At 36.7% G+C, this 27,814-nt stretch overlaps 2 protein-coding genes across 3 annotated transcripts in view; one reads left to right on the plus strand and one right to left on the minus strand.

Moving 5' to 3' along the window:
* Window positions 1-490: 490 nt before the first annotated feature.
* LOC140561313 (GRIP and coiled-coil domain-containing protein 2) lies at window positions 491-27,064 on the minus strand. 2 transcript variants are annotated; one of them, XR_011980051.1, is made up of 24 exons: window positions 26,901-27,064; window positions 26,389-26,448; window positions 26,212-26,296; window positions 26,027-26,094; window positions 25,763-25,867; window positions 22,690-24,924; window positions 22,555-22,597; window positions 21,191-21,291; window positions 20,952-21,050; window positions 20,663-20,782; window positions 19,232-19,396; window positions 18,387-18,491; window positions 17,626-17,788; window positions 16,987-17,087; window positions 16,691-16,768; window positions 16,137-16,274; window positions 14,556-14,674; window positions 13,832-14,008; window positions 13,060-13,277; window positions 9,968-10,162; window positions 6,320-6,459; window positions 3,916-4,117; window positions 1,025-1,154; window positions 491-946 (listed from the first exon to the last, which is right to left on the minus strand). XR_011980051.1 is itself a non-coding variant. In XM_072686441.1 (23 exons), the coding sequence occupies exons 1-23, from the start codon at window positions 26,904-26,906 to the stop codon at window positions 1,081-1,083; spliced, it is 4,797 nt and encodes a 1,598-aa protein (XP_072542542.1). In that variant the 5' UTR covers window positions 26,907-27,064; the 3' UTR covers window positions 972-1,080. The 2 variants fall into 2 exon arrangements, 1 of the variants encoding a protein (XP_072542542.1); XM_072686441.1 differs by lacking the exon at window positions 491-946 and having other exon boundaries at window positions 972-1,154.
* Window positions 27,065-27,734: 670 nt separating this feature from the next.
* The window catches only part of LOC140561314 (LIM and senescent cell antigen-like-containing domain protein 1), a 30,494-nt gene continuing 30,414 nt past the window's right edge, over window positions 27,735-27,814 (plus strand). Inside the window, exon 1 of the mRNA XM_072686443.1 lies at window positions 27,735-27,801. The gene's annotated coding sequence lies outside the window, so the exon portion shown is untranslated. The remainder of the gene's footprint in view (window positions 27,802-27,814) is intronic.

A 27,814-nucleotide genomic window follows, 5' to 3' on the forward strand; every position in this document is an offset into this window, starting at 1 on the left:
ACCTGTTGGGGGCACACAAACCATGTATGAAACCGCAAAAGTGTAATTTATCAATATTAAATGGTTATAAATCAGATATAAAATAAAATTAGTTTGCAAAAGAATGTCCAAACTTGCACAGGTCAAACTGATGACTTTATTAGGAAGAGTAACTATCAATAAGGATTGATCTGAATATTGTATTTAGGTTTGCTACAGAGACTATATTTACTACTTCTAACTGTATATTACTAAAAAAGTGTACGTAGTTCTAACCCAGTCTTAGTCCTACTATGTGACTGTATAATGCACTATATAAATACAGTTCGAACTGGGAAAAAAAAAAACAGACTGAATGTAGCAGGAGTGAGTGTACTCTTTTGTATGGTTGTGTTATTAATACCAAATAAGAAAAGGTTCAGATTCAACATGAAGCACAATGAATTCAAGTGCATTCGGTATTTAAAGTAACACAGGCCTTCAGAAAGCATTTCACAAAACCACAACATGATTGTTTTTTGTTTTGTTTTTGTTTTTAAATACACGTACAGAGTACAAATGACAAATTAAGGATGCTTTCACTTCTGATGCTAAAAGTTTGGCTCCTCGTCCCTGCAGTGCTATGTCTGGCTTTACAATTTAGATTATATTTTTGTTTATTATTACAAAATTACAAGACTACTGGAAAATGTTTATTTTCAGCTCCAGGTTGTCAATTATATGCGACATATAAGCAGCAATACAAGTCATAAGCAGTGAAAGGTTTATGCAAAAAAACAACCAAAGAAAACCAAAAGACTAGAAATGTTTTATATATATATATAATTTAACTGCATCATGGTAAACAATGATAATAATTAACATCTCGGACCAATTTACAGACCAAAAGATAGCATTCTTACAGTGAAGAAATGTCTATACAATGATTCTTAATTTGGAACATTTACGTACCCTGTTATATATATATATATATATATATATATATATATATATATATATATATATATATATATATATATATATATATATATATAAATAAACATACAGTAAAAATATAAACAAGTAGGTATGTGTGGATAGCAGGTGTGGAATGGTTTTGTCTCATCTTATTCCAGACCAACTGTGAAGATATGAGGTCCAACCTGATCCTCCGAAGGGTGCAGCCTCTTCTTCACCTGTTCCAAGATTTAATGTAAATATAAGTTATATAGTCTGCTCACCCTGTCTTTAACCAAATATCTATAAATTCAATCAACCTGCATATTTGCAACCAAAACACTTACTTTATATGTTAGCCATAACCTAAATTCAAAACCCAAACGTCACATCACCTACAAGAAGCTGCCACCCAGACAAGGTAGGACCATCATCTGGTTTGAAATGCCCATTAACATCAGCACCTTCCACCCCTAACTCTGACTGTCACCCTGCCAGCCCACCTAGCATGTCCTGAAGAGAGGAAGAAGGCACAAGATCCATGCAGCCAAAATCTGTACATTCACTGGTTTTAGAGACAAGCCTCAGCTCAGCAAAACTGCTAGATAAAGACTGAGAAACTATCAAGATTTAGTATTAAATCAGACAGTCACAGTGGGACCAGTGTTTCAGGATGCTCCCATGGCTCTGCCACACTCTGGCTCTCCTTTTAATTAGGCTTTTATAGAAACCAGTGGCCACGCACCAGACTGACCACCAGGCACCCCTGTCACTTGTGTCAGACCAGCGGCCCACACTCCTGCGAGTTCTATCTGCCTAAAGACCATGTTAAAACTGACATGGACTTTTGACTATCCCCCACTATTACAAACATCATTACTCTCATTATTCTTACCATCACTGCTATGATTATATTTAAGTTATACTATATTAGGATTATTATAAATATTATGAAATGATTATTTTGCACATGAGCAGTAGAACAGTCTTGTGGTGGTACAGTAACTTATCAATCATTTAGAAATAGTTCTGACCAGAGGAGGATGGGTCCCCCTTGTAAGTCTTGGTTCTTCCCAAGGTTTCTTCCTCCAGCTCTGAGGGAGTTGTAAAACTATACAAATACATTTAATTTCAACTTGATCAACTCGATTGCAAAAATGTCCAGCAGAGGATGTACTTCTTTCACCAGCTGAAGAATTTCAACCTGCCTCGGGAGCCCCTGCTTAGTTCTACACAGTCATCGTTGAGTTAGTCAACAGGGAGTCGGTCATCACTACCTAGAGTGCAGCTCTGCCACCAAACAGGACATTCACAAACTGCACAGAACACCACTGGTGTTCATGTACCCATCCAGCTCGACCTGCACATTTCCTCTCCCTCTAACAACACGACTCTCACCCACTTCTGTAGACACTTAGTGACCCTAAAGAGCAGAGACCCTGGAAACTCCTCTCTTCCAAATCGCAGGAGGTGAAATTCCAGGACACCGTAAATTACAGCATCAGGCGTCAGAGAACCCTCATCCTGATAGAGACCATCTGCTTCTTTACCAAGACCTTAAAGTAACCAACATATCTTATGCCCAAGAGTGCAATCATGAAGCCAAGAAAACTCCCTATTTACCAAGAAGAATCTATCTCAGAACTTTATTAACAAGCTACTATACTATATTAAAGTAGCTACAGCACTGTACTAGATGGTGATCATCACAATAATGCATTTTTATCCTTCTCTGTATATGTTTGTTTGTTTGATTGTTTTTGTATTATAACTTCTACATGTTGCACCTATATTTACTCATATAATGTATGTGCCTCATACTCACGAGTGATAGAGTTTAGCATTCAAGTAACTGTTCTAACTGAAGAGGAAGAAAAATATCCTCTTTATATAGCTAGTTGCTTTATTCCTCATTATAGATTCTTTTTCTTCATTTTAGTGGTTCCACCACCACCACACTGAATGTTCTACTCTTATTAGTTTGAAGTCTTATTTCTTATGACTATTTAGTATGTTTTTTGGTTTTGTACTCTAGTCCGTAGTATGACTATTTGCTTTACCTATTGTTGCGAGTAACAACCTTTGGGTCTGTGTGGAACACGCACAGACACCCACACCACCCACTTAAGCCACCAAAACTTCACGAGAAATAAGTTTTCTATTTTATTTTATTTTTATTCGTCTATTTTCTTTTGTCCATTCTGTTAGTCACCATGTTAGCTCCATAGAGATATCTTTAAGTTCAACCGGCCAATTGAACCTTTGAGCAAGTCTACATTAAATTGTGACGTCCTGCCTAAGGAAGACTCGAGCATCCATAGCAGCCGTGTTACTCCACCTGAAACAAAGCCTGAAGCAGTGAGTGTCTGCTTAGAAGTGCAACCACATTCCTCAGGGGCGAGACGCGGGCGTTTGGACACCTCAAAGCCTAGTCTCGACCGGACTTCCGGCCTTGAGCCAACCCAGCAGTCAGTGTACTTTCCCAAACAGCTCACCTTACTATTCCAACCACAATCTCAGGAATAATGTTCTGTGGGATAAGTGTTGTTACACTGAACACATATCTATATCCAATGCTGTGAACCTGAAATTCTCTCTTTCATCATTACATGTTTATTTTAATAAATGTTTTATTCATTATAAACCAGCATCTCATGTGTGAGTGTATACAAAGAGATAGGGTCCCTGGAGCAATCGAACTGCCTTTTGAATAGAGACTGATATTAATATTAATATATATTCCACGCCGAACTGTAAATCAAGGTAAGCTTTATTGATGGTCTAAAATGATACAACTAGTAAAGTAAGTTTTACAGTCCTGGGTGAGAGTCCCAGGTGGTGCCTCATCTATTTTGGTCATAACTAATTGAACCCGCGATCCTACAATTCAACCATTTAATAATTAATAAATCATTTCTGATTTATAATAGCACTCCCACATACGCTACATTGCCAATTAATCAATTTTCACAGTAACAGAAATAAGAGACATGAACTTACCTTGAGCAATTGCAGCCAGCTTGTTCTTCTCCTCTGGGCTGAGCTGCAGCATGGTATGTATAACTGGCAGGAGTGCCTGCTTCTCGCTGCCTGAGCGGAGAAAGATGAACTGCAGCAGCACATTTTTAAGATACTCCAGATTAGCCACAGATTTCTCACGCTCCTGATTTCGCTCCAGGCGGCGCAACTCACTCTTCAGCAGCTACAAAGAAAGCATTAACCGACACAGTTAAATATGTTTAGGGTTAGTTACAGAGTAAGTTAAGCAAGTAAGCAAGTTAAGAGTTTTATTTTGCAACATGTATCTGACTGTATAATAAATAAAAACACTAGGGTCATTAGCTAAATAACATGTCAGACAGCATGTTTTAAAATGGGAAAAAACTATTATATATATTTATTAAGTCGAAGCACACTATCAATTTGCGCTACAGAAAATTCACACTTCCACTGCAGGTTTGGTCAACATGACTGTGGTTTGTTGCAATGCAATTCAATTAAACTTTGTACTTGGCACTATGGCAATACTATTAGGCTACATCTCCATTTACATTTACATTTACATTTACGGCATTTAGCAGACGCTCTTATACAGAGCGACTTACAAAGTGCTTTGCTATTTACCCAGGAAAGCCTTAGCTAGTTAAAATAGGCTAATAATTCAAAAGATACCTCTAAGCTTAGACATTGCTAAACACAATACAATAAGGCGACCATAGAACTATTCGTCCAAGTACTCTCTGAAGAGGTGGGTCTTCAGTCTGCGTTTGAAGACAGCGAGCGACTCGGCCGTTCGGACACCCAGGGGCAGCTCGTTCCACCACTTTGGTGCCAGGACAGAAAAAAGCCTGGACGCTTGTCTTCCGCGGATTTTGAGGGATGGCGGGTCGAGCCGAGCCGTACTTGAAGCTCGAAGGGCTCTTGGTGCGGATCGGCTTTTGACCATTGCCATCAGATACGGAGGGGCTGGTCCGTTCTTAGCTTTGTAGGCCAGCGTCAGGGTTTTAAATCTGATGCAGGCAGCTACAGGAAGCCAGTGGAGAGAACGCAGCAGTGGAGTGACATGGCTAAATTTTGGGACATTGAAGACGACCCGTGCCGCTGCATTCTGGATGAGTTGCAGGGGCCTGATGGTGCGCAGAGGGAGACCAGCCAGAAGAGAGTGCAGTGGGAGAATACATAAAGAACAACAGTGCAAAGACAACTGTCAAAACGTAAAGACAAGCTGCTAGGGTTGCAATATCTGGGAAAAATATAGGTAGATAGCCTACGCTAGCCTTGGTAAGCCAACCCTTTTGGTAGCCTGCTAGCCTTGAAAAACAATTTCAAATTAAATTGCTCATTAAGCTTTACTGATTTACCAGATAGCAAGCAACTATGAGATTACACCCTGATTTAACAGTTGTTTAAATGTTTCAACGCCATTAATTTATGCACCATCCATTAATTTAGGCCCTTGCAACTCGGCACGGGCCGACTTCAACGTTTTTAAGTTCAGCCATGTCACTCCACTGCTGTGTTCTCTTCACTGGCTTCCTGTAGCTGCCCACATCAGATTCAAAACCCTGATGCTGGCCTAAAAAGCCAAAAATGGACCAGCTCTTCCATACTTGATGGCAATGCTCAAAGGCCGATCTGCACCAAGAGCCATTCGAGCTTCAAGTACAGCTTCGCTGTCTTCAAACGCAGACTGAAAACCCACCTCTTCTGAGAGTACTTGGGTGAAGTAGTGTATAAAGGTCTTCTTATTGACTTGTGTTTAGCATGTCTAAACTTAAAGGTATCTTTAAATTTTTTGTCTTTTCAAACTAGCTATGGTTATTCCAGAGTAAATAGTGAAGCACTTTTTGTAAGTTGCTCTGGATAAGATTTGAACGTTGTCAAAATATTACTTTAGGTAGTCCATTGCTCTAAATATGTGCTTTCAATAGTGGTGAGTGTCTGGGTACTAGAACAGTCTAGAACTAGATCTGGACATATGCTGTACATGGGATGGAGGAATGAACAGTTAATGCAGGGGGTGTGGTTTCAATATCCCTTCAGTGTGTAATGTGCCATGTTGTTGTATTTAGAGTGTAAACTTCAGTTACTCCACAAAAAATAAAGTATGGTAAATATTTAGTGTCTGAGCATTTTTCAGCTTAATTGCTTAAAGTACTTTAATTGAAGAGACCAGGCTAAAATGAAAAAAACGTAAGCTAGCAGACTGCTCTAAAATTAAAATGACTTCAATATTATTTACTTACATAATTTGCAATTAGTATATAGAGACAACACTAAAATAATCAAACCTAGCTGAAAAATATGACACTGGCTGAAATCCTATGAAGTGCCTAGCTTTCCTGCATTTAAAATACAGGGCAGCTTTGCTTATGAGTAAACATGTGACAGTCTGTGTGCTCACATTATTCTGCTCCATGAGAATAGCATTGGTGGCCTCACTCTCATGTAGCAAGCTGTTCATGTGCTCCATGCTGCGACTGACTGTGTTGAGTTTCTGTGACAGCTCCTCCTTAGTTGGTTCAACCTGCCACACAAAGGGCTCTACAAACACACAAACACAAAACAACTGAACACTGCTTTAGAGTCAGTTTGTCTTCCGCTACAGCAAAAACAAGCAATAGAGGTATAAAAATGAACCGTGAAACATTAACCGATAAACTGTGATATTGACCTGTGTTAATTTAACTAAACCTCTTAAATGAAAATGTAATCAATTACACTTACACAATGACACTAAAAATAAAATTGTTGGGATGTTTTTTCCTTTTTCTAAAAATGTGTATTGTTCTATTATCTTTATTCCACTAGAGTGTAAATCTTTCCGCAAGTCACTAATGTTACACTTGTATGTAATGTATGTAATGTTTTTTTGTTTTTTTTAAGAACAGCCCAAACTACCCGTGCTGCAACCAATTTTCCACACATTGAACAAGACATTCAGTGCACTGTTCAGTGCACTTCTCAATCTATGAAGCCTATCATCCACCACGCAGGTGTTTATAGCCTGATCATCCTTGTGCAATGTCATCTTCCACTTTAAACACGCAAGCTGTAAATTTTTTGTCCAGGGAGCTTATAATAAAGATTACAGTTCTCGATTATGTCTCTTTTATAGAAGCCTTGAGCTGATCCAAAAAAAAAATAATTAATCGAAAGGGAACTGTAAAGAAAACAATGGATTTTGGTATCTGTTTAATGTAAAATAGAACAATGGCAAGTGTATGTAACCTTATGAGTCTTTCCTGATTGGAATCCTCAGTGCATACCAGATGTGTAAAAGAAAGCCTTCACACCTCTGCTGCCATCCCAGTTGGCAGCAATTAATTAATAGAAAAGTAATGGCCAATTTGACATTTTACGAGCGCAAATCTACATTGTCTACTACAGTGAACGCAGCACGAGATGATAGTTTTCCAAACGAATCCGTCTCTTGCCGCTCTAAGTGACGTGAAGCAAGGGAGCCAGGAGTCACGAGGAAAGAGGTTAAAACAATCAAGCCCTTTTAGGGGTGCTAAAAATCCATTAACTGAGTCCCAGCACCCCTAAAGATTAAAGTAAAGTTTTTTTCCCCCATAAATACAGTGTGTGCTGAATTATTAGGCAAGTTGTATTTGAGAGGATTCTTTTTATTATTGAACAACAACTATGTTCTCAATCAACCCAAAAGACTCATAAATATCAAAGCTTAATATTTTTGTAAGTTGGAGTGATCTTAAGAGGGTATCTGTTTGTGCAGGTAAGTATTACTGTGCAGAATTATTAGGCAACTTAATAAAAAACAAATATATACCCATATCACTTGTTTATTTTCACCAGGTAAACCAATATAACACAAAATTTTGAAATAAACATTTCTGACATTCAAAAACAAAACTACAAACAAATCAGTGACCAATATAGCCACCTTTCTTTACGATGACACTCAAAAGCCTTCCATCCATAGATTCTGTCAATTGCTTGATCTGTTTACGATCAACATTGCGTGCAGCAGACACCACAGCCTCCCAGACACTGTTCAGAGAGGTGTACTGTTTTCCCTCCCTGTAGATCTCACATTTCATGAGGGACCACAGGTTCTCTATGGAGTTCAGATCAGGTTAACAAGGGGGCCATGTCATAATTTTTTCTTCTTTTAGACCCTTACTGGCCAGCCACGCTGTGGAGTATTTGGATGCACCGATGGAGCATTGTCCTGCATGAAAATCATGTTTTTCTTGAACGATACCAACTTCTTTCTGTACCACTGCTTGAAGAAGGTGTCTTCCAGAAACTGGCAGTAGGTCTGGGAGTTGAGCTTCACTCCACCCTCAACCCGAAAAGGTCCCACAAGTTCATCTTTGATGATACCAGCCCATACCAGTACCCCACCTCCACCTTGCTGGTGTCTGAGTCGGAGTGGAGCTCTCTGCCCTTTACTGATCCAGCCTCGGGCCCATCCATCTGGCCCATCAAGAGTCATTTCATCAGTCCATAAAACCTTAGAAAAATCAGTCTTAAGATATTTCTTGGCCCAGTCTTGATGTTTTATCTTATGTTTCTTGTTCAAAGGTGGTCGTTTTTCAGCCTTCCTTACCTTGGCCATGTCCCTGAGTATCGCACACCTTGTGCTTTTTGATACTCCAGTAACGTTGCAGCTCTGAAATATGGCAAAACTGGTGGCAAATGGCATCTTGGCAGCTTCACGCTTGATTTTCCTCAATTCATGGGCAGTTATTTTGCGCCTTTTTTTTTTTTACACGTTTCTTGCGACCCTGTTGGCTATTTGCCATGAAACACTTGATTGTTCAGTGATCACGCTTCAAAAGTTTGGCAATTTCAAGACTGCTGCATCCCTCTGCAAGACATCATACAATTTTTGACTTTTCAGAGTCCGTCAAATCTCTTTTCTGACCCATTTTGCCAAAGGAAAGGAAGTTGCCTAATAATTAAGCACACCTTATATAGGGTGTTGATGTCATTAGACCACACAAAGTCTAATGATGTCTAATGACATCAACACCCTATATAAGGTGTGCTTAATTATTAGGCAACTTCCTTACAGAGATGCACATCACCTGATTTACTTGATTGGTAGTTGGCTTTCAAGCCTATAGAGCTTGGAGTAGGACAACATGTATGAAAAGGATGATGTGATCAAAATACTCATTTGCCTAATAATTCTGCACACAGTGTATACACATATATATATACACACACACACACACACACACACACACACACACACACACACATACACACCTGCCATGTTGCCACCCCTCAAAAATTCCTGTCCCCCTCTCACCACCCCATTAATATTTTTCTAGATCCGCCCCTGATGCTGTACTTTAACATCAACAAGCAAGAGCTATCTGAAGGTCCAGAAATTACATTACATTATTGGAGACTTCTTTATGCATTTTGTGGTCTGCTCTTGGGCTGAACTTGCTAGGACGGCCGGATGTTGGCAGTTGTTTCACTTGTAAATGATTTAGCGAACAGTGGAATGGCTGATTGTTCTAATTGTTCTGAGATCTTTTTAATTTCCTTCTCAGACTCATCTGCATCTACAACAACCTTTCTGAAGGCCTTCGCAAGCTATTCATGACCACAGTCTTTTAACTGATTTAAATGTGGAAACTGGAGTTAGAGCATTATAGTTTTGTATAAGTTTTTGTAAATTTTACCACAGTAACTCGAGATCAGTAGCTTGAGACTTTAAGGTTAAGACTTGAGACTTTATTATGACTCGCACATATGACTTACTCCCACCTCTGATGTATACTATAGTGCTGTTTTTGAATAATAAATGAATCAAAGATCAAAAGAGCCTCTCCCAAGTGGAAGGCAAGCATGTCAACCACATTGCGAATAGACCGCTCTTAAAAATAACACCACTGATATAAACCTTCATCTCATCACAAAGACACAGTGCCATTTTGCAGATTAACACAAATATATTTTGGTAATGTGGTAATTACACCAACAATGGGCTAAATGACTACATAAACAGGAAAAAAAAATTCAAATAAGCCAAAGACAACTAAAAGTAATAAAATATGATGAAATATACCTTGTTTCAGGTCTGGAGAGGTGAGGAGCTGCTCAAGGGTTGGTGGAGGGGTACCTGCAATGGAAATAGACTGTGTCTCTGTTGTTTCCATTCCCTCACCCTCTTCACGAGCCATGCTTTGCAAATCAAATAGAGGATGCTCTGCAAGTTTTCTGTCCAGTTGGGGCTTTCTACTTTGCAGCACAGGGGTTGAACCTGGAACAAATAAGAAGAGATATATGTTTGTTTATATATATATATATATATATATATATATATATATATATATATATACATACATATACATATACATATACATATATACACATATACATATACATATACATATATATATATATTTATATATACACACATATACATATATATATATATATATATATATATATATATATATATATATATATATATACATACACACACATACAGTCATGCCCGAAAGTATTCATACCCCTGTCAAAGTTTGACTTAAATTTACTTTTATTTAACCAGAAATTATATTTTTGCCTGGAAATGACACAGGCATCTCCCAGGAGATAACACGATGATGTACAAGAGGCATCATTGTGGGAAAAAATATTTCTCAGCTTTTATACACATTTGAACAAAAAGTGGCATGTCCAAAATTATTCATACCCTTCTCAATAATTAATAGAAAAGTCTTTATTGGCTATTACAGCAATCAAATGCTTCCTGTAATTGCTGACCAGCTTTTTGCATGTCTCCACTGGTATTTTTGCCCATTTATCTTTAGTGATGAGCTCCAACTCTTTGAGGTTCGAGGGTCTCCTTGCCATCACCCTGATCTTTAGCTCCCTCCACAGATTCTCAATTGGATTCAAGTCAGGACTCTGGCTGGGCCACTGCAAAACATTAATGTTTTTGTCTGCTAACCATTTCTTCACCACTTTGGCTGTGTGTTTTGGGTCGTTGTTGTGCTGAAATGTCCACCGGTTCCCAAGGCCAAGTTTCTCTGCAGACTGCCTGATGTTGTTGTTGAGAATCTTGATGTATTGCTCTTTTTTCATGGTGCCATTTACTGCGATCAAGTTCCCTGGTCCATTGGCTGAAAAACACCCCCAAAACATTAGGTTCCCACCACCATGTTTGACAGTGGGGATGGTTTTCTTAGGGTTGAAGGCTTCTCCTTTTTTACGCCAAATGGTGTACACATCATTGTGGCCAAACAATTCAATTTTTGTTTCATCTGACCATAAAACAGAACACCAGAAGTCTTCTTCTTTGTCCAGATGAGCATTTGCAAAGGTCAAGCGGGCTTTTGTGTGCCTTTTCTGGAGAAGTGGTGTCCTCCTTGGCCTGCGTCCGTGGAACCCAGCAGTGTGCAGTGTCCGTTGAACTGTCTGCCTTGAGATGTCGCCACCAGCAGAGTCCAGATTCACCAGGATGGCCTTGGTGGTGATCCTTGGATTTTTCTTCACCTCTCTCACTATTCTCCTGGCCAGCACAGGTGTCACTTTTGGCTTCCGACCACATCTTCTGAGATTTTCCACAGTGCGGAACTTCTTGTATTTTTTAATAATACTTTGCACTGTAGCCACTGGAACTTGAAAACATTTTAATATGGCTTTATAGCCCTTTCCTGACTTGTGAGCGGCCACAATGCACAGCCGCAGGTCCTTAGTGAGCTCCTTTGTCTTAGCCATGACTGTCCACAAACCAACTGCAGAGAGCTGCTGTTTTTCTCCTGTTGAGTTGATTAAAACAGCTGTTCCCAATGAATCAGGGTAATTAGGATGCTTTAAAACAGCTTGGACTATTTGGAATGGTATAGAACTTTGGATTTTCCCATATACTGTGACAGTTTTCAAAGGGTATGAATAATTTTGGACATGCCACTTTTTGTTCAAATGTGTATAAAAGCTGAGAAATACTTTTTCCCACAATGATGCCTCTTGTACATCATCGTGTTATCTCCTGGGAGATGCCTGTGTCGTTTCAAGGCAAAAATATAACTTCTGGTTAAATAAAAGTAAATTTAAGTCAAACTTTGCCAGGGGTATGAATACTTTCGGGCATGACTGTGTATATATATATATATATATATATATATATATATATATATATATACACACACATATATATATATATATATATATATATATATATATATATATATATATATATATGTGCATTCTATACCTGCATTAAATACAACTTGTTCATTAAACACAAGTAGAGAAAATACTCCATCATGAATATTGTTGTGCATACTGTCTTGTTTTTTTTCTGACCATTCAATAACAGTCAGAGGCCACAAAGCAAAGAGAGTATGAATAAGGTATTAGGAGTGGAAGGTAATAATAGTAATATTAAAATAAGACAATTAATGCAAAATAAAACAAGGACTCAGTGCTACATTAACCACAAAAAAAAACAAACAAACACATAGCTACATAGCTGAGAAAGCCTTTCTGCTGCTTTTTTGACATTGGCTTGCTCACTGGGGGTCTTTGATCCTTCATGTCTTACGTTACTTTTTTTTTGTCTTTTACTAATTACTAATTATGTAAAGCAGCTTTGTGACAACAACAGTTGTAAAAAGTGCTATACAAATAAATTTGACTTGACTTGACTTTTTAAGAGGAGTGAACTGCATGCATGTTAGTAAGCAGGAATAATGTTCCAGAGTTTAAGACCAGCCTACACTAAAAGCGCTGTCTCCTACAGTCCAGAGCATAAAAGAAGGAACAGACAGTAAGTGGGTGTTAAGAGGACAGCAGAGAGGTAAGAGGGTGCCAGTCTTTACAGAACAGAAAGAGGACTCTGTATTGTATACAGATCTGCACAGTCAGCCAATTTAAATGGTCAGGTGTGGGAGCTATATCGTCTAGTATTTAAAATACATAATAAAAACTGAATATAGTCAAACAATCACAATTATAATTACTTTAGACTTCTAAAGGTTAAATACGAGGGACCTCAAAACATCTAAATGACTCAATTGGAAACTCTTATTTGAAGATCAAACATACTTCAGTTTGGGCATATAGATGAATTTGCTAAAATGCAAAAATTATCAATGACCGACACAAAGTCAGACAATCTGACCATCTGAGGCAGGACTGTATACATACCAGTGTTGTCAGGCTCTTTTTGCAGCTGAAACAGTTGGGTCTCCAGTCGGCTGATCTGTTGCTGCAGTGTCTCTACTGTGCTACGATGTTCCTCCTGTAGGTGGTGCATTTGCTCCCTAAAACTGCTGCGCAAGGCATCAGCTTGATCTGTTAGCTGAGTCACTGACTGACTGTACTCAGACCTCAGTGCTGCATTCTCTGAATGCAGGGACAGTAACCTGACAAATAAAAAATGCAAAATGCAAAAATAACAGCATGATCATTTTCTGGTTCACTCATTGAATTTTGTACAAACCAAACAAAAAACAAAGAAACAGCACATTTAGGTAGTAAATGTGGGCCTAAATTATATTCATGTGTCTCTGGTTTATTTGTAGGCCAGTGTCTTGTTATGAGTAGTGGCTCTAATGGGGCTTTATGGATGGATACTGTGACTTTTGCATAAAATGATTTCCATTTGAATGTATCAAGAGGGAAAGGGTCGTGTGCGAAATATGAAGAGAACTACTGGTTTTACACCAGTAACTAAAAGATGGGAAGACCATAAACTATATTTGTGTAAACAATACAAAAACTGACCTATTATGATAGTCTTACCACAAACATCGGCCAGGTTTTTTTTTTTAGACATAAACCATTGTTTTTAGAAACAAACACTGATAACATAAATGGCTACATTGTTAGTGAGGTTTCTTTTCCAATTTCATTTTCCCAAAAGGCTCCTTTCTTTTGCTTTTTCTAAGAATTCAGCTAGTAAAAGGGGAAGTTCTACCTCTCTCGCAGTTCAGCTTCTTTAGCAACGGTCTGTTGCAGTATCTTGTTGTGCCGCTCCAAAAGCATGTCATGTTCAGTGTGAAGCTGCTGGAGCTCTGTAATGCTGCTCTGCAGGTTCAGCTGACTCTCCTGCAGCTTAGAGCGCAACTGCTCCAGCACCGTCTCCATGTGGTCCCTGATCACAGATAGATTAGATTTAGAAGTCCATATTTCATTATATAGTTAAATGTAACCAACAGCTTAGGTTATGGATAAAAAAAGATAATCTTTTCTCCACTAGAGGCAATTCCCATTCTCAAGATATAAAACAATGTTTTACATATTTGGAGAAACAAAGGCTTTAGAGCCCCCTTGTGGTCTGCTTATGTACATGGTCAAAGCTTTGAAAAAAACTTATTAGAACACCACTATACCCCATGTGACAAATTTTCATTCCCAAACTGCGCAGGAACTTTGAGCAAGACTTCTGATGAAGTTTAATCAGGTTCCAGAAATATATAAATGTAGTAAGTTGTATAGGAATGCACGCAAATGATAAACTGCACATCATAAAACAAAATCAAGCTGAAACACAGTACTGTTAAAATATCACAAATGCAGAAATGAAAAATCTAATTTGGAACACAATTTTCGTTTAGAACTTACGAATGTATCGAAATTGTACTGAAATGCTCAACAAAAGAAAACCCTGACATAAATAACAGAGCATAACGCATTCTCACTTCTGTTTGAAAAATTCTCCATCGCTTTGAGGGGAGCTCCTGCTTTTCTGCTGCTTGAGCACATTGTGGACTCGCACCTTGTATCCCTCAAACTCTGACACCGTTGAATCAAGTTCAGCCTGCAAGTCAAATTATTCACAACATTTGAAATGTTCTTCAATTGGACAGTGTGCTTTTTTCTTTTATAAAAGAAATACAGCATATGCTGCCATTCAAAAGGCCATACTTGGCTTTACAAAACATTAATCCAAAAATGCATTTTATTTGTTATGTATAATGACTTTTATTTCATAATGCCAGTTAATTTTTCCTCTAAATCACAATGTTTGCTACATGATATTTTCAAGTTCAATCAACATTCACATACACATAATTCGCTAGCTAAACTAAATAAGCTAGCTTTCCACAAAAGGTAAAAATTATAATTATACAGCCACAAAAAAGTTTTTTTTCTTTCAAATTAGAGAGTGTTACAAAGCTGCTTTTGGCTTTCATGGGTCCTTGGCAAATTTAACATAATGCAAAATTCTCTTTTTTAACTGGTCCCATAATGTTTTTTATTTCATAGCTGCACCACATCATATTTTGTAACTGACATTAATGGACATTATCAAAAAGTTTGTTTGTATATTATGATAGAAATAAAAATACAATGCAATTTTGCACAGGAATACACAACATCATGCCACATAAGGCAGAAAATAAATATAAATGGATGGAGTAATGGCCAGTTCTGGTCACACCACATATTTTGATTCTTTCAAATAACAAAAAAAAATTACAATTACTAATGGTTTGAGAAACGTTGGTGAGTACATATATGGCAAATTTTTGAGCTGAGTGATGTTTCAGCTTTAGTTTTTGGACAGTTGGTCTCACTTTTCTCAAGCACCCTCTGATACAATAAAGAGTTCATAGACATTTCCATTATAGAGCGCTTGCCACAACTTGCTATAGCAAAGCAGTCCCATACCAGCCAAACATCTAAATAATTAAACTCTGGATTCATCTGTCTAAAGCACATTGTTCCAGAAGTCCTGGTTGTTGTCTCTATTCTCAAATTTGTCTTGCCCTGATGTTCGTGTTTTTGTTTCATAAGGGTCCTTGTCTACCTCTTATGAAACTTGTGAAGTCTCATTCTGATAGTGGATTCTGTAATTTGACATCAACTGTGCCAAGACCTGTGCAGTAATGATATTTTAGGATTGTTGGAGACTTCTTTATGCATCCTGCGGTCTGCTACCGGGCTAAGCGTGCTTGGATGACTATGCTGGGAGTGGTTTTACTTGTAAATTGTTTTACATACCATGAAATGTCTGATTTCTAATTGTTTTGAGATCTTTTTAAAACTCTTCCCACACCCATACGCACCTACAACCTTCGTTCTGAAGGAGTCATAAAGCTCTCTGATCTCGCAAAGGTGATACTACTCACTTCAACCATTAAAGATCAAACCAAACTTAATATCTGATTTAAAAGTAAAACCTTTTACTAATCATTTGCAGCTGATGTGGTGCACCTGATTCTATTTTCATGTATTTTCAGGTATTGTCACACAGAGATAAAAGAATGTTTAAGTACCTTTTTAGAGCTAAGCTCATTCTGTAAAGTAGCCAGCTGGTGCTGGTAGGAGCTGAATGCCTTCTGATGTTGGTCATTTACAGACTTCAGCTGCTTCTGAAGTCTGTGCTGATCTGCTGTCAATTCGCTACACTGAATCTGAGACAGAACACACAAAACAATAACTGTTGTAATAATGCACTAACAGACTACAGTGTCACACAAAACACAGTTTCACTTCCTTAATGACAAATAAATAATCCCTTTTGAAAGTGTTGAGCAAATAGCCTGACCAGGCATTGTGTTTGCTGTGATCTACATAAATGAAACTTCCCTTAAAACATTCTGTTTAGTAACAGCTTTTTGTACCTTCAGAATTCTACAATAAATGAGAGACAAGCTTCACTCTATTAGACAGACCTTCATTGTTTGCTGAGAATGGCGTACCACCCTAAACAATAAAATATAAAATAATAATAATTTAAAGAATGGGAGGACTGATAGATGTGCAGCAATTGGGGCTGAGATCTACACACTGGAACACAAAACATAGTCAGTACAGTTTAAGGTCTTACCTTATAATTCTCAAGCTGCTGCTGACAGGCCTCCAGCTCTGCTTTCAAAGATGACTGCATGCTCATCTGAGATGCTTCCTGACATCAAAACAAACAACTTGTCTTCAAAAGTGTTTTTTTTTTTTAGCACTTGTAATATCCTGTGCAATAGCATTAAGCAACATGCGTGACATTTGACATTTGTTTTTTATTTGTACTGATTAAACAGCATATGTCTCAAATATCATCAGCTAGAGATAAAACAATCTGGTGTGAACGTCAAAGACTTTGAATGCCAGTGGAAAACTACAACTTACATCTTTTTTGGCATCTGATAAATCCTTCTTGGTCTTTACCAACAACTGCTTCATTTTTGAGGCCTTTTCCTCAGCAGTATGCACAAGTGATGTCAGAGACTCTGAGGAGAAATAAGCAAAGGAAAGAACAACATTTTATTAATTCCTGCTACCACAAAGTAACTTTTAGTGATTACTACCTCAGTATCATACATGGCTAAGAAGTATTACTTAGGGGGCATCCAATAATTGATTTAAAGATTATTCTAATAGCTGTATGATACCTACCCACATACTCAGTTTAAGTCACAACAAGTCACAGAATCTTGTTAAGCACACAAATCGGAGAAGAGTGTTGAATGTTATTGTCAGTCATTCAGTCAGCCATTCCAATCTGTGAAATATTTACTAGATTATGGGAATGGGAAGAAATCTACAAAAAGTTTTTTTTAATGAAATTTATTGTCATTTATTACACATTGTCTGTTGCCAAAAGTAATCTAAAATCAATTAAATCAATCACAGATCATTTCCACAAATTGGAAAAACATTAGTTCAATTCCCATATTAAATGATCCAGTGATGTGTTGTTTTATTGTTTAAATGGAGTCTGTGGTCCACAACCTTCAATTCTGTGACTATGTAAGTTGCAAATCTCACCTATTTCTTGGGTCAGCTTCTCTTCTTTGTCTCTCTGAGCTTGTGTGAGGTTTTTATGCTCCTCAATCAGTCTGTCCTTCTCAGTAAGCTGGTGATTGAGCTCCTTGACAAGCCGCTCATAATCAGCCATCTCCATGTCCAGCAAAGTACTTTGCTGAGCATCCTATAGACAATAAAACAAAACAGAGAACAGAAAACCATTAGAGAACTAACCACAATTTATTCAGTTTCCAGTTTGTTCATTTATGTGCAGCAATTTGTCATAATATTTCATATTTAATATAAAAAGTATGTGTTCATTCAATTCAGTTCAATTAAGAATTATTTGACACTTCATGATAAACTGAATTATTAATGAAAGAATGATAATCAAATCAAACTGTCAGAGAATAAGCAATGTACAGCCCTTGTAATATCTAGTAATTCTTACACAATACACAATTACAAAACTGTTTAGCCAAGTGCTGCAGCATGCATGTTGAAAACCACAGGTATAGTGGAACAAGCTTACCTTGCAGAGATAGCCTAAATATGGGACATTAGCACAAAACCAAACGGCCCACCGTGATTAAAGAGTAACCTAATGGGAGTTAATACTGTTTTCTGATAGTACAATATTTATATAGCCAGAAGGGTCAATGTTAATAACTGCTATGATAAAACAATGAGAGCATTTAAATATTCTAACCATGACATGAAAAACAAACCCGAACTCTGTTATTAAAAGCCATATATCTTATTCTGCAAGTTTTAGAACATGCCTTCCGGAGCTGTTCCAACTCCTGCTCTGTCTGCTGCAGCTGCTGCTTTTGTTTGTGAAGTAAAGCATTCAGCTCTTCAGTTTCTTTAATGGCAGACTGGTGATCCTGGAAACACACCAAATATACACTGTAAATGCACACAAAATTTAAAATACTGATGTTGTGTAAAAATCTTTTTAGTTCCACAGGCCACTAAAATACTTTTCATATACATGAATTCTATACTTTGGAACAGAAACAGCCTTTTACAATTTAAACTTTAATTCCTTTAAAGCAGACTTTTCAAAATGGTCAGTATATGTTAGTAATACACTGTTTTTTTATATATTTTAACACAAATTATATATTTATGTTCTGCAACTATGCAAATGTAAGCCAAAAATTGCTATTTGAGACCTCACATCTATTATAATTATAGGATCTTCAACATCATCTGTCGTTTGTGCAATGCTGACTCCATGATGGCAGGTGATGCTGAGATCTTTATATTAGCTGATTGTCCATCAAACAGACTTTTCAAAATGGTCAGTATATGTTTGGTGTCACCTTTCTTGTCAAATCTTTTAAATCAGCATAATGTAAATGAAGATTTGTACATTACAAACTAGATAAACATAGCCATAATTGTTCACAGAGATGACTGAATGAGACCACTGCAGATGAAATAAAATAATAACCAATGAAATTTCCTTTAGTAGGTACAAGCATACTTGATCTTGCCCAGAAAGTAATTTACTAAAACTGTAACAGGGGAGTTTTAAACCAACATTTGTAAATATACTGACACATGTTGTGTCTGCAGTATTTTGTGTAGTTGTAGAAATTGTAGTTTCAATCTGTTGTACCTTTGCTTTTTGCTCTTTTAATAGACGTTCTGTCTCCAGGTCTCTCTCTAACCCAGACTTCAACTTGTGCAGTTCAAGTGTCTGGGCTTCCAGCTGTCGAACACTATTTTGGAGAGTCTCGATACGGGCCATCAGGTCTTCCCTCTCCGATGACAGCTGCTTATGCTGACAGGTAAAAAGAACGTTAGTTTTTCTTTTCTTTTAAAATGTGTTGACTGTACTGCAAACACATTGGTTAATCAACATGGATAAAGGCTGCCCTGCATTACTATCCACAGAAATTGTGGTTAATTAAGATTGTCACAGTACATACTTAGAAACACTATAAATGGTTAGGGGGCTTATTTTCATGTTGTAAATGCATGGAATTAAAGTCAATATACTGTTAAGATTTTATGTAATGAATTACACTGTAATTCATCGCAGAATAGCTAAACATAATGAATAACAAATGTCACAGCAAGCATCCCAAAGAAAAGGTTAGTGAAGCTAAGCAGCTCCAAGTGTCATAACATGTCAGAAGCTGCTATTAAGCTTAACTGATTCTGACTGGTGTATGAGCTGAGAGAAAGGGCCATATTTTCTAACATTACTTTCATGTGGTTTCAACTTCATCAAATGGCGTGTAAGATAACCATCAACCCCCCCCCCCCCCCCCATGTTGATACCCCAAGTACCCTCACCTTCATCCCCCTCCTACCCCTCCCTAAACTCATCATCATCCTTTCCCCTCCCACAGTTCCCAATGTATATAAGGTTCTCTCAAAACATTCCTAACCAGACTGGATTTGTTTTAGACTGGATTTGACTAGACTGGATTAGTTAAAACTGGAATAGATCAGACTGGATTGGTTCAGACTGGATTGGTTCAGACTAGGCTGACCGTGATCAACTAAACTGTGCCCATGTATGATTTTCTGTCTACACGTGAATAAACAATATGAAAATTCTGGTGCATTCTAAGAAAAGAAAAAAAATAAAAATAAAAATAAATAAATAATAATAATAATAATAATGTATATATATATTATATATATATATAATATATATATATTATACATATATATATATATATATATATATATATATATATATATATATATAATACATATATATATATATATATATATATATATATATATATATATGTGTTCTGCAACTATGCAAATTTAAGTCATGTCCAAAAATTGCTATTAGAGACCTCACATCTATTTTAATCATAGGCTCTTCTAAAACATACAAAGAACAAAGAAAATAAGATGGGATAAATTATAAATAATATAAATAAAACAAAAAAAATTACATGATCTGTTGCTGTGCAGTGTTTGGGGGAGAGAGGCAATTCTGGAAATTGTAAGAATGTACAGAACCAACAACTTTCCAGAATAAAAAAAAAATAGCAAATTTGACATTGTTGCATGTATACATTACCTGTTCAATGGCTGCCTGCAATCGTTTTGTTAAGTCTTCATTAAGTTTCTCTGCTGTCTCCAGTTTTTCCTTCTCTTTATCCAATAACTCCGTCTGTACGTCATAATCAATTATAAGATTCTGTGAATTAAATTCAGACATAACATATAATCAGCCAAATCAACCAACCAAATTTCAATCTAGAAATAAATGTTTATAGGACTGTTTGAGGTGTATAATTTTGTTCCTGTAGAAGATTCGCTCAAATAAAGAACAAGACATGGCTTTTGTTTAAATAAGAGATTTATACCTTGTAATCCTCAGCACCGTGAATGATAACCTTCAGAGTGTCAGACAGCTTGTCTCGTTCAGTTTTCAAAGTCTTCAACTCTTCTTTCATTTCAGAAGCCTATATTGGGTTGGTGCAATGTGCAAGCTAATTTGATTTAGATCACAAATCTTACACTTTGCAGGCAAACATTGGTTAACAACAATCCCAACACATAACAGATAAATGCATGACGGTAAGTAGGGGGAAAAAAAATTAACCTCTTTTTTGCTGTTCTCCAGTTCCCTTCTTGCTTTCAGAGCTACAGCTTTTATTTTATTCATGCGTTCATCTTTCTCCTTACTTTCTTTTTCAAGAATTTCTACAAAAATTATTATTAAAAAAATGTTAGTCATAACACAAAAAATGCACAATATTTGCATACTAAGTGCACAAAAAAGTGAATACAAAAGCACTAATAAAATGTTCTGCAAAAATATTATAAATATCACATTTATTAAAGCACAATTTGAACAAATAACATTTCTAACCATGTTTTGTCATCTGTACTTACTTTTCTTTTTTCACTACTGTGTAAACAGTTCCTCCAGAGATTATCTCCACTGTTAAATTTCAAACTCTAACATCTATTAAACGTGAGACTTTCTGTGCTACAAAAACAGCCCTAGGTTTGCGAGAATAGCCATGTCCTAGATTTAGTTTTAACCATCTGATACCTTTCTGTGTATACATATCTAACATCTGTCTGCTCAGCCTGTTTAAAATTATTTATGACCTTTAACTTCAGGCACCCAAAGCATTACATTGAACTGAATAAAACATTACACTTTGTATTTTAAATGCACATAATTCTGGAGCCACCAGGCTCCGTCACTCACTTTCTACATGCCTGTTTGGATGAAAGGCAGCTAGCTCAAAGTGTTCCTTTTTTATTTCAGAACAGTCACACACTGCTTTGTTTGATAATTTTGTTAACTTTTGGAAAAATGGCACACAGTGGACAATGTTTGTATAGGACACGTAGACCAGACTGTAAACCAAGCACTGAAAAGAAAAACTGATAATGGGCATAATAGCAGATACTTGATCCCTTTAAAAAGGTCAGGATCAGATCCAATCCCAATCAAATGGATCTGGTCATCCAGGTCTATTTTTACTGGATTAGAAGAAACAATCCAAACAAAAACAAACAAAAAATACTTAGAAGCGATGTTTTTTCCCGGGTTAGGGTTGAAATTTTTAAAAAGGTGTTAAACAAGGTACTGATGGACCACACTTATATCCAAGAAACCTGATGTGACCTGAAGTGGGTCAAAATGACCAGATAAATTATTGGGTAATCATAAAACTACATACGAGTCTTTGTTTAAACTGTGGTCTGTCTTGTACTTACAGCTGTAACACAATAAATGAAAAAATAACATTCAATCCTACAACAGCTATTGCTATTTAAAAATGTATTGATCAAACGTATGTACAAATGAGATAACTTTATAATGTGCTGTGTTAAAAGGTATTAAAAACTATTAATACTGCATTTTGCGCTTTTACTGGACTATCAATAAATATGAATTACAGGATATGTAGAAAAACATTTGATTAAAAAAATAAAATAAGAGCATACCTATTTGCCTCATATGGTTGTTGAGGGTGGACAATTCTGACTCCTGAAAGTAAAAAAGTACATTTGAGATTAATTATGAATAATTTTCTATAGAATCACAATGGAAATAAAAACTTCAACAGAGTAAGTGCTTACTTGTAAATGTGCAATTTCTTCCTTCAGCTGTGCTATTCTTAAATCTTTTGCATCAAGCATCTGTTGGAACCTTTTAAAGTCATCGGTTTCTTGGGAACCTGGATCATCTGGAGTTTCATGTTCTTTGACCATCAGACCCTCTGTAATCTCAACAACCTGAGAATCCTTCACATTCTGGGTTGGCATTTCAGTGTGGTCATCTTGAAAGCCTTCTGCATCTTCATTTATAATGGCCATTTGTAGCTGTCCTTCTTGACTAGGGCCAGCTTGTTCTTGAGAGCTTTCCTGGGAATGCATACTTGTAAACTGTTTATTAAGCAGCTGTGTCAAAAAAGTTTGTTCTTCTTTAACCAAAGACAAGAGATCGTTGACCAATACACAAATGTCATTTTTGTCTACTACTGTTACAGAATACTTCTGTTCAAGTATTTTTGACATATGTGTCTGCGTATCAAGAAGCTTTCTTTCAATCGTTTCCATATTCTTCCTTAAAATATCTCTCTCTTCCAACACCAAATGAAAGTCCTTCTGTATGTTAGCATTTTCCTGATTTGCCATGCTTATTTTGAGCTCTCCAATTGTGGCCTGAGACTCCACTTTTACTGTTTTAAGAGCATTCCAGTTCTCTACTAAGGCATTGCCATGTTTGGTCAGTTGGTCTTTGTCACAAATTGAAGACAGCTGGCCCTCCAAATCAGCTATACAATTCGTAAGATATTTTCTCTCACCCAAGGCACACTCCAAAACCATTAACAAATTCTCTAACTTCTTAAGGCTGAGCTGGGCAGTGTCAATTTCTCCAATTGTACATTCATCTTTTAGGTGCCGAATTTCTGTTATTACATTTTCCAGTGTTACCTTATTTTCTTTGTCCAAGCTTATGGTCACGTGGTTTTCGTCACGCACTTGAACAAAACCTTCCTTCTGCTTTCTTTCTCCTTCTGCTGCAGTTGAGATTGTGTTCAAGACTGTTTGATCATTTAGAGCTGAAATCTCTGGAGCTTGCACTAAACTTAGTTTCTTTATCAATTTGTCTTTCTCACTTAGTTGTTCTTGTAGTTCCTGGACTGACAATGCTTGCTCCTTCATAGAATTGTATTGTTTCACTAAATCAGTTGTCTTGTCACCAAGCTCCAACTCAAGAGTTTTAAGTTGTTCCTTGGTGTGTTCATATTCGGTGATCACAGTTTTTTTCTCCTCAGTAAGCATCTCACATTGGTTGCACAACTTCTTTACCTCTTGAATAATAGTTTCCTTTTCACGTTCAGCATTAAAGATTAAGTGAGTCTCTAGTTTCTTCATTTCTGTCTGATGCACTTCTTTTAGTGCTTGAAGTTCTTGGTCATGTTGGACATGACTTATGGTTATTTGCTCATTTTCAGTATAAGCTTCCTTCTCCAGAAAAATGCTAACTTCTTCTTTGGTCATTTGCAGTTCATTGAACTTGAACTCTAGCTCTTCCTTTTCCATACTAAACTCTTCCTTTAGGTGCTGCAGTTCACTTTCAAGCTCAATCTTTACATTCCTGAGAAATGTAAGCTCTTCTTGGAGCATTGTGTTTTGGGACTGCAAATCCTGCAGTGTCTGTCTCATCTTATCTATCTCATTATCTGGTTCTTCTTTTGTTGAGGAATATACAGTCACAATAGTGCCTGAAGCCTTCTGTGCTCCACCCTTGTTTAGGTCCTCTTCTTCCTCTTTGACATCTTGAAGGTAGCTCTCTTTTAGCGCTAGTTGTTCTGCTAGCTCATCATGGAGCAATAAAAGCCTCTCCCTTTCCATTTCCAAATGTGCAGCATTCATTTCAAGCTGCTCTTCCAGATCTCTGACCTCCACCTCATGATGTTTGCTCAGACTTGCAATCTTCTCTTGCAGACTTTCAAGATCTTCCTGTGATTTTCTAAGCGCAGTTTGGTACATGTTAATTTGAGCTTGACTCTCAGTAGCCCACTCTTTTTTGGCTGATTCCAGATTCTGCTGCAAGTTAGTTATCTTAGTTTCATATTCCTGGCGAACTGCTTCGATATTAGAGCCAAGTTCTTCAATTAGTCTTTGCCTTAGGATTTCTTCATTCTTGATTTGCTCACTTTCCAATTTTTTTAAACTCTCAATTTCTTCTCTATACTTTGCTTCAGAAGTTTCAAACTTTTTTTCCATAACCTTAACCTTTTCTAAATGCTCTTCATTTGCATGGTTCATTTTTTCCTGAAGTGCAAATAGGTTTCCCATGGCCTGCTGTTGAGAAATATTACACATTAATGTAAAAAAAGTCTTGTGAAAAATACATATAATCAAAAGACCAAAACTACAATTTCAACTGTAACTAACTATTAACAAAAGTATAATGCAATGTCTTTTACTTTTAGTCTAACCGTAAAAAGTAATTCTTGTTTCATTAAATATAATATGGAAATATAATGTGTCACATCCAAAAGCTTTTACATATGATGTTTATGTTTAGTATTATTGTATGATACTTAATCTCAATTTAATCCATTTTATCTATATGTGTGGATTAGCTGCCCGTTACATAGTGTACATACAACATATAATGTCAAATGCATCAAGTGTGCATACAACATATGCTCTCTAATGGATCAATATTTGGAAGATTTTATAATACAATATTACTACATTAACTTATTTAAAAATGTATAAATGTACAGAACCATAGCTAAGGGTGGCCTCTGTATATTCTGTCTCTTTTGTGTATAAGACTGGCTTAAGTATCATTTGTGTTATATAGAAAAGACAACAATGACATAGTAAATACAATGCAATAATATAATGAAACTCATTAACTACCTTAACAATCTTTCTCTTTTATACTTATTTCCATAAAAATGAGAACATGAAGCTCCAATTTTTAGAAGACAATTGATGAAGACAAAATGAAGACAATTTTTAGAGCAACTATGCCACACACATTTTATTGCTCTAACCCACCATCTTAAACTCAGGAAGATTTCTTAATGAGCTTCATAGCTGGAGCAGGTAAAACACCAAAACATGTAGGGCAGGTGATACTCCAGGACCAGGGCTTGGAAGCTTGTTGTAGCGTAACTGGACTTACTTCTGCATGTCTTGTGGCCTTTTCATTTTCTTTCCGCAGTAACACTAAGGTTTGATGGGTCTCAGCTTTCTCAAGCAATACAGCATCCATTCTCTCAGTCAGTTCCTGTTTCAGAACATAACATTTATAACAGCGCTACTTGTTTCCTAAATGTTTAAATTAGTTATTTAAGTTGTAAGGGTACAAATGGGAGTCTTTTGAAACTTGTCATATGTTCATTATATCATTAGCATTTATTTATTTGTACACATACTAAATGCTTACCTGTATTACTGAGCTATCTGAAGTCCCACTAGGAAGAGATTTAAGCACTTCAACTTCCTTTTCCAAATCTTTCAAAAAACACAAAACAAAACAATAGCAAAAACAAATTTATAGGTGACACTTAGGAAGAAGTCTGATCAGAAGCAACTGTAAAGACCAAGGCTTAATACTGTTTAACTGCTTACCTGTACATTTTGACTTTAATTTCTGCAGTACAGCCATCTGTTTCTTTGCAAATTTAATTAGGTCTTCTTTGGACAGTGTGTCCAACTATAATAAGACATTACAAGGAAAGAAAATATGATGCATATATGCACAATTTAGACAGTAATTCAAATCATTCAAATTAAAACATAGTTCACCTTAGATTTTCCATTTCCTAGACCTGGGGGTTGATTCACACACTCCACATCAGTTTCTCGCTGTAAATAATTAAAGCAGTCAGAACGCAGACAGATTAGATAGCTATCTAACTAGCTATTTAAATCTATTTTCAATCTACTTTATTTTTTAGTTGGACTTAAGGTAGTTGAATTCAGAGTGAGAACATCGTCAGTTCAAAACAACAACTTCTCCAACCTCATATCAAGATAACTTGGCTAAGCAGATAAGTAGCTACGTTAGCTAGCTAGCTGCTAGCTAACTACCTGGAGATGTGATGAAGTAACGTTAAATTATCCGTGTTGAAAGGCAGCTATGAAAACAGTAACAAGTGGGTTAGCTAGCTACTAGCTAACCATTTTGTTCAATAGTCAATTTGACACTGAGCTGCGTGTTTCCCTATATCCCTTAGCTTAGCTAGCTAGCTACCGCTAATTTAAAACAGAGATAGCTAGAGTTTCGTTGAAATGATGATACTTAGCTAGCTAGCTACCTCCATATTGACACCTGCGAGCGTCAGCTTTACTTCAGTAGACAGTAGACAGATTTTTTTAAGCAACCTTAATTTTAGCAAGCATCTTTCAAACAACGTTGCTAAAGGTGTCTAACTCAGTAAACTGAAGTTGCTTCATTTCCGTCTTCGTCAACCATGCGTCACAACGTCACAGTTCATAGCTACTTGTGTGTCTGAGCATGCGCACTGAAACAGTGAAACTGGAACTAGGTAGCTGAATTGATGCCTTGCTGTCCACACTGCCTCAGATACAAATCTGGTACAAATCTGGTTGAAGAACAGGGGCGTAGCTAGCCCTTTTTAGTCTTAAACATTTAGACATAAACTGAGTCCCAGCACCCCTAAAGATTATAATTCTATAGTTATATATATATTTTTTTCTTTTAACGTTAATTTGTCTCTGACACGCTGGAAATGTTAAAACCATAGAGAGAATATGGTAGGACCAAGGAGTATTTTGTACACTCAGAACCATCGCATTGCAGTCATCATCAGTCCATATTTCTGATGCACTCTTTATTCTGTTATTGTTATCTAGAAGTAACTATCTTTTTTATTGTTATCTAGCAGGCCAATGATGAAATGTTTAAAAAGCAGTGAGAGAAGCTATAGCTGCTGTGCCATTGGTTGACCTGTGTTAGCCAAGGTGCTAGAGTAGTGCTGTCTGTATGTGTATTAGCTAATTAATGTTACATAATGATAATACATTAACAGATGATTCTATAACGTAAATTGATGTGGATTTATTTATTTATTTTTCTCTTAGATGAAATACTCATTGTTTGTTTGTTGCATTTGATAATTGGTTAGCAGCTCAAAGTGGGAGGAATACGAATAGAGAGAGAGGGGGAGAAAGAGCAGGATAGAGAGCAAGAACCAGGTGAGTAAGCTGA

The sequence above is a fragment of the Salminus brasiliensis genome, chromosome 8 (genome assembly GCF_030463535.1).
Source record: "Salminus brasiliensis chromosome 8, fSalBra1.hap2, whole genome shotgun sequence".
Classification (NCBI taxonomy): Eukaryota; Metazoa; Chordata; class Actinopteri; order Characiformes; family Bryconidae; genus Salminus; species Salminus brasiliensis.